Genomic DNA, 19,683 nt, shown 5'->3' on the forward strand with positions numbered 1-19,683 from the left:
TAATCTCTTACCGTTTCTGAGATCTCACTTTGACAAGTTCTTATTTTGCGGACAGTAAAACATGCGACCGGAAGTGAATTTTACCAAGATATTTGACGTTACTCTAGACATTTGCAGTCTAAATAACATATCTAAAAATCATTTCAAATACTTCATCTATAAGCGATATTTATTGGAAAGTAAAATACTCAAATTATGTAGTTTTTCTCTTATAACCGGAAGTTGACGTTTCTGTTTCCGGTGGGACTAACATATTTCGAAACTGTAAAACAGATGCAATAATGCGATGCAAGATTTAATTAAAATAAGAAAAGTTGAAATTTTCGATTTCTTTGATCTCCTCCAGTGACGACCGGAAGTGACGGCTGACGGATTTAAACATATTCTGCAAACGTACTTGTCATGATCTATAACCCCTGAAAGTTAAAGGTCTTAATTTTTTACCATTTCTGAGATATCGTCCGGACATGATCTTTTTTGAAAAAACGGAAATTGGACATATCTGAAGACCGGAAGTGAATTTTGCAAAATCCTTAAAAATGTTTTTAGTTTATTTCATTTTTCATAATCCCTGAAAGTTTTAAGAAAATCCATCGAGCCATCTCTGAGAAATCGCTTGGACAAAAAACGGGAAAATAATAATAATAATAATAAACAGTAGAATCACTATAAGGTCTTCCGTCTGAAACGGAAGACCTTAATAAACAGTAGAATCACTATAAGGTCTTCCGTCTGAAACGGAAGACCTTAATAACTAGAAACTCATTGCGAGCAATGAGAGGTCTTCCGTCCGATTCCAAAAAAAAAAAAGAAAACTCAAGCTGAAAAAGTGATACAGAAATTCAGACACTCTGGAGATTTTACCCTGGTCGTCAGCCTGAAAATCCAACGTGCTAACCATTAACCATTCACTTTTTTGCATCACTTCTTGTCACGGCCGGAAGTTACGGCAATACATGATTTTGTCACTATTCAAATAAACTGATGACTGACTATCAGTCCTAAAAGTTTTAGACTTCAGTCGTTTACTGTTGCCGAGCAATAGACCGAAAGTTGACGTTTTATTTCCGGTGGAATCTAACATATTTCAAAGCAGCGAAAGAGATGCAATAAAGTGATGCATGTTTTAGTTTAAAAAAGAAAGAAGAGAAATAATATAAGCGCATCCTCTGATCTAAAAAATAAAACAGGTTTTGTAACCCTCAGAAATAGTTCTATCATTTAATAGTTGCATATTTAAGATCAGAGGTTACGTCCTATATTAAATATCGAAAAATACCTTTAAAAATTGGCTGTTTTGTAGAAATTTTCAGGATATGGTGAAAATGACGCATTTCATGACGACTTAATGCATAGGCTAGCCAGAAAATTACGTCATTTTTTATTGATACGCAGTCATCAAAAGTCTAAATGATATTTAATGCATTGTCAACTAAAACCAAGCAGTTTCACTTTTTCTTAAATTCACAGGGCCAAAAAAGGCCCTAAGTGAACCTTGTTCTTTAATATTGAAACCACTACACTAGCACAATGTACCAGTCATCATCGATCTTTACCTTGCACTCATTCCCTGAAGTAACGAGTGCCAGGCAGGTTAATTTTTTTCTTATAGTGCGGAATTGTAGGATGAAAACTAGCCAGCTAAATTTTGTGCAAGTGCTAGTAGATTTACATCGGATTTGTTACTTGAGTTTTAACAATAACTGATAGCAGAGAAAATAATCTGTTTCTGATAAAAACTAAAAAAAAACTATTGTGTTTACTTCCTTTATTCTTTGTGCATTCAACTTTCTATTCTATGCAATTCCAAATACAGACATGTCCGTGTAATCTTTTTCTGTACTTCTACACTACTGCATCAGACCATTTGTGAAAAGCGGGTCAAGATAACTATTTCGCGCCAAACGTCACGAGTAAATCTTCGCGCCTTTTCTTTGAAATGTGTCTTCAATTGAATAAGTGTACGTGATAGCTTCAATGAAATTAAAAAAAATATGTTGCTATAGCCTAATTTTCGAGCCTAAGAATGTATATTTATCACACTGTACATATAACATATCGTATACGGGCAAGTAACATAAATGCAGCGCTAAGTTTTCTTACACATTTTATATTCCTCTTTAACCCCAAAGTGGACTATTCCAATTAGTAACACATTAATGAAAAGACTGGAATGTTTCGCAACAAAACACGTCTCGCCATATGATGCTCAAGGAATCTGATACCTATTATGTTCGGTAACTTGCAACTATAAAGGAATATAACCCTACTAAAATGAAAGGAAAATATTGAAAAACGTAAAAGTTGAAAAAATTGACTTTTTAAATTCGCTTCCGGTAGCGACCGGAAGTACTCTCGACACACGAAAAGGCAAACCCGCATATTTAAAAGTAATGTTTAAAGCTCTCCAACAAGTGTCCAGTTCATATCTTTAGCTGTTCTTTAGATCTCGCGCGGATTACATTTCATTTCAAAATCAGAAAAATGTCCATAACTTGGAACCGGAAGCGAATTTCTCCAAAATACTTTCAAATGTAACAATGGCATTTTAAAGCGCATTATCCCTAAAAGTTTGATGTAAAACCACTGAATAGTTCTCGAGATATTGCGTGCACAAAATTTGTCTAAAAAATAATAATAATAACTAGAAACTCATTGCGAGCAATGAGAGGTCTTCCGTCCGATTTTGAAAATAAAATCGTGAATTCAAGCTGAAAATTGATTAAAAAAATCAGACACTCTGGAGATTTAACCCTGGTCGTCAGCGTGAAAATCCAACGCGTTAACAATTACGCCATTTGGACTCTCGCTTCAAAGTGAAAATGACGAATATATAGAGTTTGGATTTATCAATTCGAAAACAAATTATATATTTAGTATTTTGAAAAGAGGCTCTCTTAACCCTACAAATATTAAAGAAAAATATTGAAGTTGAAAAAATCGATTTTTTGAATACGCTTCCGGTAGCGACCGGAAGTAACGACGACGCACAAAAGGCCACTTCGCCAATCTAGAAATCATGTTCTATTATCTCTTACAAGTCTCCAGCTCATATCTTGCCATTCTTGAGAACACTCACGGACAAAGTTACATTTTAAAATCTCCGTTATTAAACAAGTTGATTCCTCACTCATAACACTATCTGTATTACGTTGTGCATTCCTTTTCTCCGTTATTAAACAAGTTGATTCCTCACTCATAACACTATTTGTATTACGTTGTGCATTCCTTTTAACTCCTTCATACATTAAATACTATAAAACGTAGATTGTTTGTAAAAAATATATTGCATAATTCGAACTGAAAATTATACCAGATATCATTTCAAAGATACAGTATTATATTCCAGCTGAAAAATGGTACAAAAAAATCCAGACATTTTGGGGATTGAGTTCAGGTCGCCCGCGTGAAAATTGAACACGCTTACCGTTACGCCAGTGGGACCATTTTTTATAAGAGTGTCTATTATCCCTAGTAAAATCATTAAAAATATTGAGAAACAAAAAAGTTGAAATAATCGACTTAATTAATTCGCTTCCGGGAGCGACCGGAACTATTGACGACGCACAAAAAAGCAATTCCGCAAATCTAGAAGTTATCTTCCATGCTCTCCAATAAGTCCCCAGTTCATATCTTTAGCCGTTCTTTAGATCTGTCGCGGAAAAAATTCCATTTAAAAATCAGAAAATTGCCCGTAACATGGAACCGGAAGTGAATTTTTTAAAAAATTCTGTCAAATGCAACAATGACTTTTTAAAACGCATTATCCCTGAAAGTTTGACGAAAAACCACTGAATAGTTCTCGAGATATGGCTTGCATAATATTTGTCTAAAAAATATTAAAAATAATTCTAATATTCATTACCAATTTTCAAACAAATTATATTTTGTGCATACTGAAAGAGTCTCTATTAACCCTACTAATATCATCGAAATATATTGAAAAAAAAAGTTGAAAAATTGGACTTTTTTTAATTCGCTTCCGTGGAGACGGATGACCTTAATAAGAAACAGTAGAATCACTATAAGGTCTTCCGTGAAGACAGAAGACCTTAATTATAATATTTATTATCAATTTTGAAACAAATTATATATTATGCATTCTAAACAGAGTCTCTATTAACCATACTCATATCATCGAAATATATTGAAAAACAAAAAAGTTTAAAAAATTCGACTTTATTAATTCGCTTCCGGTAGCGACCGGAAGTAGTGACGACGCACGAAAAGGTAATTCTGGTAATCTAGAAGACATGTTCTATAATCTCTAATAAGTCTCCAGTTCTTACCTTTAGTCGTTCTTTAGATACGCCGCGGACAATATTCCATTTAAAAATCAGGAATTTGCCCATAATTTGGAACCGGAAGCGAATTTTCCCAATTATCCCTTTGAATAACAAAGTTCATATGATTACTCATTTTTTGTGAACGTTTCATTGAAAACAACTGAATAGTTCTCGAGATAGCGTTTGCATGATAATTGTCTAAAAAATACTAAAAATAATGATAATATTTATTATCAATTTTCAAACTAATTATATATTATACATTCTGAAAAGAGTCCCTATTAACCCTACAAATATAATTGAAAAATATTGAAAAACAAAAAAGTTGAAAAATTGGACTTTTTTAATTCGCTTCCAGCAGCGACCGGAAGTAGTGGCAACGCACGAAAGGGCGATTCTGGTAATCTAGAAGACATGATCTATAATCTCTTATAAGTCTCCAGTTCATACCTTTAGTCATTCTTTAGGTTTGCCGCGGACAATATTCCATTTAAAAATCAGGAATTTGCCCATAATTTGGAACCGGAAGTGAATTTTCCCAATTTTCCTTGTGATGAAACAAGTTCATATGATGACTCATTTTTTGTGAAAGTTTCATTGAAAACTACTGAATAGTTTTCGAGAAAACGCCTGCACAAAATTTGGTCAAAATAATAATAATAATAAGAAGAAGAAGAAACAGTAGAATCACTATAAGGTCTTCCGTGAAGACGGAAGAGCTTAACTAGAAACTCGTTGCCATGGCAGCAAGAAGGTCTTCCGTCCGCTCTCTGTCATCAGACGTCATAGGAGAATTCATTCCTCACTCGTAACACATCATGTGTTATCTTTGTGCAATTCCTTCGTATAAAAAATATAATAAAATTTAAAAAGTTTGAAAATATCCAAAATTCGAACAGCAATAAATATCAGACAACACTTTAAAGATAAAATCCTAAAATTAAGCTAAAGAAAAGTGATAGAAAACTTCAAACATTCTTGAGAATCCGAATCGCCCGCGTGAGAGGCACGACGTTAATCACCATGCTATTGGGGACGCACGCTTTGAGAGGAAAAAATGACTAATTTCTAGAATAAGGATTTATTAATTTTGAAATAAAGTATATATTTAGCAATCATTCAAGACTTTCTATTATCGCTACTTAAATCATTAAAAAATATTGAAAAGAAAACAAGAGGCCCAGGGGCCATATCGCTCACCTTAGCACTGTGGCTAGGAAAAAAGAAAAATCAGTTTAGTGTTGAAAAGCTTAAATGCATAAGTGGTCCCAACCTACCCCTGGAGGTCATGATATGAACAAACTTGAATCTACACTATCTGAGGATGTTTCCATATGAATATGACAGACAGAGGCTTTGCTGTTCTTGAGAAGATTTTTAAAGATTTTTCCTATATATAAAAAAAACGACACTTATCAAAAACATACTTGCTGCATACACTACAAGGAATGTCAAAAATTGTGGTTTTAATATATCTTATGATAGTTGTACAAGTTCATTTCATTTCTTATAATAAGGTAGCAAGCGCGTGCAATGCGTAAAATACCCAATATACTTGATATAGCTGTAATTTATATATTTTTTGATGAAATGCTTTGAAGCTCAGAATATAAAGATATAAAGACATTTTAAAAGTGTTAACAAGATGACTTTGTCAACATGCACATGCATGCACGTGCGCGCGCATTCAATTAGTAAAATGAACAAATTACTAGATAAAACCGAAACTTTTATTTTTTATGATTTTTCTTTTGATACTCAGAATATAAAATATGTTAAAAGTTTAAACAACACGACATGATCGTCAGGCAAATGCATGCATGTGCGCGAGCGTGCAATTTGTTAAATGACTAATATAGTTAATATTACTCTAAGTTTTATATGTTTCTATGAAATCCTTTGATACTGAGAATATAAAGATATATTAATAGTGTTAACAAGATGACATGGTTTTCATGTGCATGCATGCATGCATACACGTGCTCGCACGTGAAGTAAGTGAAAAGACTATTGTACTTGATAGAATGAATCTTACAGGGAATAAGGCTCCAAAAGGGAGTTGGGGAGCGTTTGGGGGAACATCTGTAACGGTCCCCGTTACAATTAAAACTAGTTTAAATTTACGGTATCAAAGACTTTTATCATAGAGAGTATGGAGAAATTCTGAGACTATGCGTGCCACAGCTCCCGTATAAAAGTTCAAGTCATTATAGAGAATGGCTCTTAATATACTATTGCTTTTTAAAGTAATTTTCAGATAATTAAACGGGAAACAATGCAACGTCGCCTTTGTGAAGTAACTGGCGTCATAAACAAATGTACACAAAACAATCGCTCGAATCGTCGAAATTGTTTACTGAAAGTGATGACAAAAGCAAACCCGCGACCTACCTCAAGAAATAATTATCTCGAAAGTTCACGTCTTACAGCTTACTATGACGTCATATTGTATAGGCAAGTAGGATATCTGGGTGTAGCCTTAACATACCCGCGTTCCAACTCCAAGATCAGGGTCAAAAGGTCAAATATGGTGGTACCCAAAGAAAGGCCTTATCACAAGGAATATGAAAGCCATAGCTCCAACCAATCAAAAGTTATGGGCAAGGTTAAAGTTTTTGCGGACAAACAGACAGAGAGCTAGACAGACAGACGGAAGGACAGGGCAAAAACTATATACCCCCGAAATTTCGATACGGGGGCATAACAATAAGGTCTTCGAAAGGAAGTCGGAAGACCTTAACTAGTTTTAATTTATCTAATCTAGTTCTCTACAGATGTCCCCCCCCCCTACTCCTTCTGGGACCTCATTCCATATGAGCTTCATTAAATTAAGCAAAATTTTGAATTATAGACTTTTACAACTTTTTTAAAAAGTATTTTTGAAGAATTAACAGTGCATATATATAGCAACGAGTTATAATCAGATTAAAGTATACATGTATACGCATGATTTTGAAAATTTCCATATACATCTTCTTTCCTTAAAATCTAAGAAAGTTATAAATACTTACAACATTAGCCAATCAGATTTCAGCACACGTGCTTGCTTGCATTTTATAGATTTCTCACATACAGTCTATATTCTTATGTGCCTCATAGAACATATCAATGTTTTCAATTTCAAAGAAGCATATTGAATAGTAAGAGAGATAAAGCCTATAAAGTATTCGCCAATCAGATTTCGGCACATGTGATACATGTCCTTGCATTCAGTTTTGATAGAAGCTAACAGTAGGAACCCTTATACCTATCTACATTCTTAATAAATTTCATCCTGTTTTGTTGAAAAGGTAAGAAATTATACCATTTCGATTTCAGTCAATCAAATCAAAAGTGAATGCGCGTGTCTTCAAGAATTTTCATTAAAATCCTATTACAGAACCTTACAATATATACCTAAATCTTAAATTTCGAAGTGTTTTGACCAAAAAAACAAAAAACAGAATAAACAAACAAAAAAAACAGGCAGTTATTAAGATTTTTGTTTCGGTCAATCAGAGTGAAGCACATGTGCAGTATATTGGTCTTTTTACACATTTAAGGCGCACGCACTTGCATGCATGTGCGCACAATATGACCTTCGTTCCAGACATCTACACAACATGGATGAATAGTTTCCGAGATCATTAGCGGACAAAAAAGTACCGAGGAAGAAGAAAAAAAAGTAGAAACAGAGTAAAAACAATATGTTCCAAAACTTTGTTTGGGGAACATAATAAGAAACAGAGTAAAAACAATATGTTCCCAAACTTCGTTTGGTACGGAAGCGTATAAGTGCTACTTGGAGACTTTTTTATTTTTCATTTTCCACTCTTAAATCTGTAAATTTTGCACTTTAATCTGTAAATTTTACACTTTAATGTGTAGATATTACACTTTAATCTGTAAATTTTACACTTCAATCTGTAAATTTTACACTTTAATCTGTAAATTTTACAGATTTAAGTGTAAATGTAACACTTTAATCTGCAAAAATTTACAGATTAAAGTGTAAATTTTACAGATTAAAGTGTAAAATTTACACTTTAATCTGTAAATTTTACAAATTAAAGTGTAAATCTTATACTTTTATCTGTTTAATTCACATAATCAATATCGTAACTTCATACATGTAAAGTAACACGCTTTAAAGCCAACAAACCATGAATCCTGCATGTTAAAATTTAATTTTGATTTTTTCTTGAACAATAAATGTGGAAAATAATTACTTATCATATATTATATGTATGGATATAATACAAATAGTAAGCAATCTAGTATGACTGATATGAGACTTTCATAGAATATTTGAGAGAATTATGAATTCAGTGGATGTGAAGAGAAAATCAAACACACATATCTTCTCAATGAATATGATACTGGTATCATTATATGCAAATACATTTGATGCGCTCAGCAGTTCTATCATTGATAGCATTAATAAAATAATATTCTACATGTATTACGGGCAACAATTGAATTACTTACTGAATTGAGAATTTTTAAATAACTAATTAATATATTAATTATAAAAGAATAAACATATATAAATATTTAAAGTATATGAGTTTATGTTAATTTTGGAACAGCATAGAAATTAATATCCTTTGATTCAATGATGTTTCTTTACTGTTACGTTCTAAAATGATAGTAATTTTGACTGTTATATTTTACATCATGATCATAGACTCATAAACATGTATATCAATCTGAACTGCAAATGAGAAGACAAAAATATTTGAAATATATAGTTTTTACTGTTCGTCGCTCTTTACTATAGTATTAAAGAAATATGTACTGCATTGAAAAGAGATCCACGATATTTTGCTTGGAAAAATTGCGAGGCCCATGAGCAAATCGCCCTTCCATATTAATCACATATACATGTATAAAATTTAATGTAATCACTTGTGAACATCTTAGTTTTATACTATTTTTCAAATGTCATAGGTATAACACCATGAAACGATTTTTCGATTTTTACAGATTCCGGTACAAGTTTTTCAGATTAAAGTGTAAAATTTACAGATTAATGTGTAGATTTTACAGACTAAAGTGTAAATTTTACAGATTAAAGTGTAAAATTTACACATTAAAGTGTAAATTTTACACATTAAAGTGTATATTTTACAGATAAAAGTGTAAGTTTTACAGATTAAATTGTAACAGACTTTTACAGATTCCGGTACAAGTTTTTCAGATTAAAGTGTAAAATTTACAGATTTATGTGTAAATTTTACAGACTTAAGTGTAAATTTTACAGATTAAAGTGTAAAATTTACAGATTAAAGTGTAAAATTTACACATTAAAGTGTAAATTTTACATATTAAAGTGTATATTTTACAGATAAAAGTGTAAGTTTTACAGATTAAATTGTAACATATAAAGATTAAAGTGTAAATTATACACATTAACGCGTAAATTTTACATATTAAAGTGTACATTTTACAGATTAAAGTGTAAATTTTACAGATTAAAGTGTAAATTTTACAGATTAAAGTGTAGAAAATTAAAAAATAAAAAGTATCAAAATGGCACTAATACGCTTCCGTAGTTTGGGAACATAATTATATTTTTATTCACTCGTTTAACAATTCATAAACTATATATTTTAGTTGATTTATATGGTTTGATCGAATTATAAGAAAAATTTGGACAATATTGAGTCATTGACAAGTTGCAACATCCAACAAGCTTCAAAATCATGCAGCTGGCACCCAACCGTCACAGGCCTTGCTTGCTAGCTTTTTTTTTTAATATGGGAACTTTTTTTTTTAACATTGAAATTTGCAAGTTCACGATTCAAGTGAGTTTTGTATAATTGTGTGAAGACACATATTATTTCATTTAAAAGACTTACTTTTGCGCACACAAAGGAAAATTTTATGAAGGACCTTAATTGCATTTCATACCCATAACCGACCCATTAATTTCAGCATAATACCTTTCCCTATTTTATTATATAAAATATATGTTAAAATGAATTTTGTGATGCTTAGTGCTGAACACAATACAAAAAAAATCTATTTTGTGTTATTACATTTTGTTGTATTACACTTTGCGTTGTCCTCAACGCAAAAAGTAAATAACAAAGGTAACAATAAAAAAAAATTGCGTTAATATCAACGCAAAATGTACCAAAGCAAAATAAATAATACAAAAATCGTGTTATTTCATTTTGCGTTATAACATTTTGCGTTGATCTGGGCGCAAAATGTAATGATCCAAGTTTATCATATTTTGCATTGTTGTTATAATTCGCATTGTAACAGAGCTCTACAAATTTACTTACTGAAAAACGTGAAATTAACACAACGGTTTCAATTTCTGTATATGATTTATCATTTTTGTGTGAACATATACTCATAGTGAGTAAGGTCTCTTACCTAACAGTATGGCAATAAAAATCCACCAGTTGTATTGCATAACAGCTAACATTATGATATAACCCAAGAAGACGTTGAAAAGGTGAGTCAACATACCACAAAAGTGGAATTTTAATCTGAAAATAGTCAAAAAATAAACTCGATAAGAGGTACAGGGGCAAAAGAACACTCTCCTAATATATTGCAGGGCGGACATAAAAGTCACATGTACAGGTAATATGTATTAGATGCACCAACCGACAAGGTCTACAGATTTTTCACGTCATTGTCTGCGGCATAGGTATAATACACTTAACCAATTTACATAAAGTAAGTCAAAGAATTTTAAGAGGCACAAGGACCAAGAAGGTCACTTGAGTGGCACGGATTATTTGACAGCAAAGTATGAAATGCATCAATTTTACTTTGGTAATGAATTTGGTAATGAATTTGTTAACAAGAGGCCCACAACTCTAGCCTGACTAAGTATGGCCCTCCTGTTAAATCCCCCCTTATTATTCCTAAGTAAAACTTAAATCACAAGTTATGACCCATCCCATCACAGGAGATTCTGATTTGAACAAACTTGATTCTACACTACTCGAGGATGCTTCCACATAAATATGACTAATAATGGCTTTGCTATCATTGACAAGAAGATTTTTAAAAAATTGTTTAGGTCTTCCGTTCACAACGTCTGTAGATATGCGTAACGCATTTCATTTTTACTGGAAATGCCGCACGTCGGCGCTCGCTATGGTCCGAAAAAGGCATATTGAAAATTTCAAAATTTTCAACGCTTTTTCTACAATATCTCTTAAATATTATCTCAGCTGGCAGCTGGAGAGATCATCTCAAGTCGTCTAATGACGTCACTTCCGGTGAAACAGAAATTAGTCAGACAATGCATATTTTTGAAGTTTGGAACACGTTATTGCGAGATTTGAGTCATCGAAAGCGTCCAAACTAATTTTTGGCCAATCGACGTCACTTCCGGTCAAACCGGAAGTAGTCAGAAAAGGCTTTCTTTTGGTAAGTATTGGCAGGAAATTGAATGGTTAAAGTCACTGGAGACGTCCTTTATTTTTTTATCGATCGACGTCACTTCCGGTCGAACCGGAAGTAGTTACCAGTGGCTTCTTTTTACAAACATCTCCCTGTAATTGAATGATAAAAGCCCTTGACATTGTAAGTCGATGCTCTTCATAACTGTGTTTTTTTTTCACATATTGATTTGCATTTCTGTCGTTCATTTTATTCGCTGAATTGGACGGAAGACCTGCTTGTTGCTCCAGCAATGAGCTTTGCTCTAATTAAGGTCTTCCGACTTCCTTTGGAGGACCTTATTGTTTTCCTTCTGTTTTCTATTATTATTATTATTCCACTTTTCAGAGTACAGGCGATATCTCAGGTCAATTCAAAAGATTTTTTCAGGGAAGATGTATCATGAATATATTTCCAGGGGTGTCCCTCACTTTTTTGAAATTCACTTCCGTTCGCGAATTTTAGGGAATTTTGTATTTTTTAAATGGAATTTTGTCCCCTAATTTTCTCGAGAACGGCTAAAGATATGAAAGTGAAACTCATGGACATGATAGAGCATCACATGTAGATATGCTGATCGACCTTTATTTTTCGTCGTTCCTACTTCCGGTCGCAAACGGAAGTGAATTCAACAAGTCCAATTTTTCAACTTTTTTGTTTTTCAATATTTTTCTACGAAATTTACAAGGTTAATAAAGAGTCTCATAAGAAGATTGAATATATAATTTGTTTTAAGATTGATCAACTCGTACTCTAGATATTCGTCATTTTCACTTTGAAGCGGTGGTCTTTGCTAGCGCATTGGTTAGGTTGGATTTTCACGCGGGCGACTGCGGTGTAATCCCTAGAATGTCCGTACTAATCTACTTTTTCAGCTTAAATATATAACATTTTATCTTCAAAAGGATGTCTGGTACATATTCTGTTCGAATTTTGTGATATTTTATCCATGTAACATTTTATTACATTTCATGTAGGAATACAGCTACAGATACCGGGAATAAACAAAAAATAAAAAATTGTTACCTTTTGAGTAAGGAGTCAACTTCTCTGATGATATGACATGACTGATTCAAACTGGAGGCAAAATTTTTTTTCGTGTCCTCCATCTTTTTTCAATTAAAAATGGCATTTTTGTTTCGTACTTTTCACCGATGTTTTAAAGGTTTGTTTTTAAGAACTTTAAGTACTTGAAAGTACTTGAATACAAAGGAAAATTGGACAGTTAGGTATGTTTCCAATGAGGTATTGCAGTATATATTTTCAGCGAAGAGTCCGTCAGAAGACCACTTGTTACCTTAGCAACAAGCACGCATCTAGTTATTATTTTTTTCTTACCGATTTTGTGCACGCGATTTCTCGAAAACGGCTCAGTGAACTTCCATGAAACTTTCAGGACTTATGTAACATCAGCTGAACCTTATGCGTTTTTTTTTCTGTTTTGACGACGTCACTTAGGTCCGGAGATATTGCCGATTTAATGGTTTTCAAAGGCTTGGGTTGTTCGCAGATTTTCTCATATACGGCTTTAGTTAGAAACATGAAACCTTCAGGTATGGTAGACCTATCTCTGTAGATATGCGGAAGGCGTTTCATTTTTATCGGAAGTGCCGCACGTCGGTGCTCGCTATGGCCCGAAAAAAAGTCCTATTTTTTCGGGAATTTTAAATTTTCTAACACTTTTTTCTGTAATATCTTTTTACCTGTAAATATTTTGTTGAAATATTTAGAACAAAAGTTGTGAAGAATGTCACGATCTTTCAAAGGATATCAACAATTAGGACCTGACCCCTAAAATTTGGGAGCTAGAGGGGCCAAAACTGTTTTCCTGATATCTCAAAAAGTATTGTTAATTTGTATAGCATCATAGAAGCAAAGTTGTTCAAAATGACAAGTAGCAGCTAAGAGACCATTATAAGTCGTCAAAATGACGTCACTTCCGGTCACACTGAGAGTAATGGTAAATGGCTCATTTTTGCACATATGACTGTAGATGTCTCTTGATCTCGATCTCATCTCCTTGAAAGTTAGATGGAAGACCTTATAGTGATTCTACTGTTTCTTTTTATTATTTTTTTCCCATTTTCTTCTCGGCTCGATTTCTCAGAGATGGCTGGACGAATTTTCTTGAAATTTTCAGGGATGATAGAGAATAAAAATACCTTCAGACATGTATTTCATTTTCTTCGAAATTCACTTCCGGTCGTCAGATATGTCCGATTTCCTTTTTTTCAAAAATATTTTGTCCGAGTCATATCTCAGAAACGGTAAGAGATTAAGACACCAGACTTAAATGAGTAATAGATCTTGAGGAGTAGGCAAATCCATTTTGGTTAAGAGCGTCAACCGTCACTTCCGGTCGTCACAGGAAGTGATCATAGAAATTGATATTTTCAACTTTTCTTTTTTGAATTTTTTCTTTCATCACATTGTTGCATCTCTTTTGTAGTTTCGAAATATGTTGGTCCCACCGGAAACAAAAATGATAACTTCCGGCTATAAGCGAAAAACTGCATAATTTGAGTGTTTTACTTTCCCATAAATATTTTTTATAGATAACGTATTTGAACTGATTTTTGAATATGTTATCAAAACTGCAAATGTCTAGAGTAACGTCAAATATCTTTGTAAAATTCACTTCCGGTCGCGCGTTTAAATTTCCGCAAAATGAGAACTTGTCCCAGTGAGATCTCAGAAACGGTTAGAGATTTAGACACCAAACTTATAGGAGTAATAGACCTTGAGAAGTAGACGAAACCATTTGGGTTAAAAGCGTCAGCCGTTACTTCCGGTCGTCACATGAATTGTGATCAAAGAAATAAAAAATTTCAACTTTTTTTCTTTTGGAATAAGACTTGCATCATATACTTGCATCTTTTTCACAGTTACGATATGTGTTGGTCCAACCCGAAACAAAAAACGACAACTTCCGGTTATAAGAGAAAAACTACATAATAGTTTTTTTTTTTTTTATTTTCCCATAAATATCGCTTATAGATAGAGTTCTTTAAATGATTTTTATATATGTTATTAAGACTGCAGATGTCTAGAGTGACGTGAAATATCTTAGTACAATTCACTTCCGGTCGCGTGTTTTCTTGTCCTCAAAATGAAAAGTTATTTCAGCGAGATCTCGGAAACTGCATGAGATTAAGACACCAAACTTATAGGAGTAATAAACCTTCCGGTCGCGTGTTTTCTTGTCCTCAAATGAAAAGTTATTTCAGCGAGATCTCGGAAACGGCATGAGATTAAGACACCAAACTTATAGGAGTAATAAACCTTGGGGAGTAGTCAAAACACATAGGGTTAAACGCGTCAGCTGTCACTTCCGGTCGTCACAGGAAGTGATCAAAGAAATCGAAAATTTCAAATTTTCTTTTAAAAATTAAAACTTGCATCGCTTTATTGCTTCTCTTTCACTGTTTTGAAATATGTTAGATTCCAACGGAAACAAAAACTTTAAACTTCCGCTTTTAAGAGATATCTACGTTATTTAGTGGTTTAACTTTCTCATAAATATCACTTATAGATAAGTATTTGAAATGTTTTTTAAATATGCTGTAGATACTGCAAAAGTCAAGAGAAAATTCAGAGATTTTTATTCAGTTCACTTCCATTCGTCTGTTTTCCTGTCCTCAAAATTAGAATTTATTCGCACAATTGTTCGACAACAGTAGAAGACTGAAGTCTAAAACTTTCAGGACTTATAGTCAGTCATCAGTTCATTTGCATCATGTAAAAATCGTGTGTTGTCATTACTTCCGGTCGTGAAAGCAAACGAAGCAAAAAAGTAGATTTTAAGTTATTTTGTTTCTAAATAAGTTTTAGGCTAATACCGACGTTGGAAAAGACATGTTCATGCAAAGAGGAAGTAGTATAACGGAAGACCTTCTCATCACTAGTAATGAGTTTCTAGTTATTAAGGTCTTTCGTTTCAGACGGAAGACCTTATAGTGATTCTACTGTTTCTTCTTTTTATTAAGGTCTTCCGACTTCAGTGGAAGACCTTACTGTTATTCTTAGGTTTCTTTTCCACTATTTTTATTATTGTTTTTTTTTTCCTACCGATTCTGTGCACGCGAGTTCTCGGAAACGGCTTGCCCGATTTTTATGAAACTCTCAGGTCTGATAGAGAAATAAAAAATCTATATACATATTTTTTTATTTTGATGACGTCACTTCCGGTCCGGAGATTTTCGAGATTTGGTGATTTTCGGGGGTTAGTTTGTCCGGGCATTTTCAAGAAAAGCACTTAACACAGGAACGTGAGATTTTCAGTGATGATAGAGCAACATATATAGATGTGTACTTGGATGTTCATTTTTACCCGAAATAGCAAACATCAACGTCCGCTACAGCCCAAATTTTTATCTTCTTTTTCCTACTTGTTAACTTTGATGCTTCATATCTTGCTTATTTCTCAACGGATTTTGATCAAAATTTCAGAATTTATAGACGTTACATAACTCTATCAGAATTATATAACATTTTTCCAAAATCCACTTCCGCTTTCGAGTTATTTCCCTTTAAGTGAAAATTTAGGGTCTTTAATTTCCAGACAAATATTCCGAGACTACAAAAGTTGGAACATAAATGCTACTGAATATAAGAAACAGAAGCAATGAAGTTGTGAACATTGGTTTCTGTTTTTTGATTTCTGCGTTCAAACTGCCGCTAGATAGGGGTCAAAAATTAGGACGCATGAAACAGCAAAAATTGACACATGTTTTCCTTTGTATCTTTTAAATAAGAAATATTTTATTAAGACATGTAGAATAAAAGTTGTGTATAATTTAATTACCTTTTATTTGACACCACTAAAAAGGAGCTAGCCCCTTAAATTAGGGATCTGGGGCCTTGAAAGTTTTTGCTTTATAACTCAAAAACGAGAAAATATTTCGATATGGCTGTCGATAAAAAGTTGTTCCTTTAAACCTTCCTTTTCTCATGAAAATATTATTTTGTTCGAGTCTTGTGTATGGTAGGAGAAAAAAAGCTAGACCCGTAAACAAGGACCCGTTTTCATTTGGATAGTGAAGAACTCTTTATGCGTATAACTGAAATAAGCTTGTCATAAATAATACATCTTTCAACGCTGTATCTTAATTTTTTTAAATTAGGTTTTAAACGTGCTCTTTGGTTCCTATTCAGATTATTCGGTGACAACTTTCTCTTTTTATTGTGTTTTAAAATAAAGAACCTTCCAAGAGAGAAAGAGAGAGGAACTGTACAAAAAAGAACAAGTATCTTTTCTTTGTTTAAATATTAAAGCAAACAATGTAAACGCGAAAAAACTTCTAATAGTCAAATAATTCACAATCATTAACTGCGTGATTCTTACATTCACCTGAACCCGAGATTCTATTCTGTTTACCGTTACGTAACCCATCCCTCGATCACGCGCGGCCGAGAAGATCTAAAGCGATCCACCGCGTGTGAACCATTGACCTACAGTCGTATACAAAATAAAAATCAGCGTATTAAGTCTATTTTGTAAACACGACAATTAATGGACAATTATTAATATTGAATATTTGAGATTATGTTGGTTTATCTTTGTTTTAAATTTGATCATGATACATGTAGCCTTAATCCAAATCGTCTAGCCAGGTTTTGTGTTTGTTTACAATTACGCAACAATTAACCATTCCTTCGATCGCTTGTGGTCAAAGCAGTCCATCGTGTGCATGTAAACCAGTGCGCAGTGATCAAACATTGTTGTTCTAAATCTAATTTACAAACACAACGACTTATGGGAAAATATTATTTTCTTTAAGTAAATCGCATCTTTCAAATAAATTAGCTTAATATCTTAGATTTGATTTAGGTACAAAACGCTAAGCATTTAATCAGTCTTAAATTTTAAATGTTCGTTATCTCCATATTTCAATTGTTTTAACGTTACCAACAATTTATTTCCCAGCCGTGTGTAATTTTACGTTTAATTTGGTGATTCATTGCGTATGGACTAGCGATCTGCGGTTACTTTAATTTAACCATTAAACGCACAAGCTTTGCGCTTTCTCTACGTTTTGAAACAGTAAATTAATCCGTTTTCAACACAAATATTTCCAGTCATATTTTTTTCATCACAGGTTTTTATCATGATTATACCAACTTACGAATCATAAGAGTGACCAGTCTTACTTCAAAAATGATTCGTTATTTTATTGAAAAGTAAACAATGAAATGGATTAAACATTGATAGGTAACTCCGTCACGTGGCTAAGGTCTGAACTTCATAAGCGAACTTCTGTGTTGCACTATACCTATTTATATTACAGGGTTGATAGTAAAGTTTTAATAAAATGCCTCAGGATTTTAAAGCAATGAATTTTGTTTTTATAATTAATTCAAAACCCGTAAATGATATTTTTTAAGTATAGTATGCTAACATCATAATTTTGTTGTGGGATTAAATATCGGTAGCGGGTTATACATGTAGATAACAATAAACCTATATCGTATGTCCAGAACTGTAAATTTCAGAATGCATATAACATTTTTTTAAAATATCAATTGGAACGGAAAAGGTACACACTGGGAAAATTTTTAAAATCACTTGAATATCTAACTGCAGAACTGTACATTTAGCTTTCCGAGAAAAAAAAACAATTTATTGACGGACCGGCGTCTCTGGTCATCCATCTCATTTTTTTCAGACCAGTGAACTTCAGTGCAGCTACTGAATATCACAAATTTATCATTCTTAATTAATACACTTTGACAACTTTATTAAAATCATAATCGGCAGCCTTTGTATCATAAACTATTAAACTATTTGTATCGTTTACCGTATAGAATTGAGTATTTTCTTTCAAATAATTGACTTGTAACTTACGTACATTACTTTTCTGGGTTAGTTTTAAAAAATACGATCCAGAGAGAGAGAGAGAGAGAGAGAGAGAGAGAGAGAGAGAGAGAGATTTGCTCATGTACATATATACCAGGTAGTTCCTGTATCAAATATTGTTCAATTTTCTTAATTTCATTTACAATATCAATCATAATCTCTCTATTCTGTAAATCTATTTGTTGATTATTTTCAACTTCAATCACAATATGTTGTACTAAAATGAAGTCCATGCACGGGTGCTTTTGTACACCTGGAAATATTTTTTATCTAATCCTTCTTCCATGCTTTCCTCCTTCACGGAAAAAAGATTAATTAATAAATTAACCGAACGAGGTTGAAAAAATGCCAGACTATTTTTTTTCTCAAATGAACTGGATTGAATATACTTTTTTTATTTCACTGTACATGTGTCCTGAATAAAACTGCGTGGTTTGGGTTTGTCAAAGTGTTTTTAGACCAAGATAAGTCAGTCGCAACTTCTCGGGCCTTTCCAACTAACGGAAAAAAACTTCGAATGTATTACGTAGACCCCCCCCCCTTTCCCAAACTTTGAAAAAAATGAATATAGAGTTTAACTTTATTGAATGTAAAGATATTACCTAAAATATACTAATTAGCTAGAAGGGACTTTCAACTCCGTCTATCCTTTATAAATAGGAAGCGACTCCATCTTGTATAAAATTTCAACATCTGGTAATGTTAAAACATTCGGAGTTGTTTTTCCGACCTCTGACGGAAACGCCCGAGATGATGCGATTGCGGAATCAGGATTTTTAAACATCATTGGCCAGTTTCGCTTATTTTGCACTCCGGGGTTTTTGAAAAAAAATGTGTTGATCGACATCCGAATAAAATGGTAATTAATAGAGTGCCAAATATATCATGAGCGAAAATTTGTATTATAAAAAGTGGTTCTTACAAATAGATCTGTACATGTAGATAACCCTAAAAAGCTAAAAATTTATTTGTTTTTGTCGATAACAGATGTTAATTTAGTTCTTAGCTGACATTAACTTACGTGTATAAATAAATATAAAAGCCATGTAATTGTAACCAAATGTTCCGAAGCAATCATTAATATTTATAGGACTAATAGTTGATTAAATTTCCTCTCATCAGTATACATGTACGTATCCCCCCCCCCCCCCG

General features: G+C 32.9%; 1 protein-coding gene across 2 annotated transcripts in view; it reads right to left on the bottom strand.

Annotated features, from left to right (window-relative positions):
* LOC133192080 (uncharacterized) overlaps positions 1-19,683 on the bottom strand; it is a 239,734-nt gene that overhangs the window by 68,753 nt on the left and 151,298 nt on the right. For both annotated transcript variants that reach the window (XM_061327930.1, XM_061327931.1), the window contains one exon: positions 10,653-10,768. In XM_061327930.1, coding sequence (XP_061183914.1) covers positions 10,653-10,768 — 116 coding nt within the window. The remainder of the gene's footprint in view (positions 1-10,652; positions 10,769-19,683) is intronic.

Source organism: Saccostrea echinata, unplaced genomic scaffold, assembly GCF_033153115.1.
Source record: "Saccostrea echinata isolate AGI-Se365-2 ecotype Australia unplaced genomic scaffold, CSIRO_AGI_Sech_v1 ptg000025l, whole genome shotgun sequence".
NCBI classification, from domain to species: Eukaryota; Metazoa; Mollusca; class Bivalvia; order Ostreida; family Ostreidae; genus Saccostrea; species Saccostrea echinata.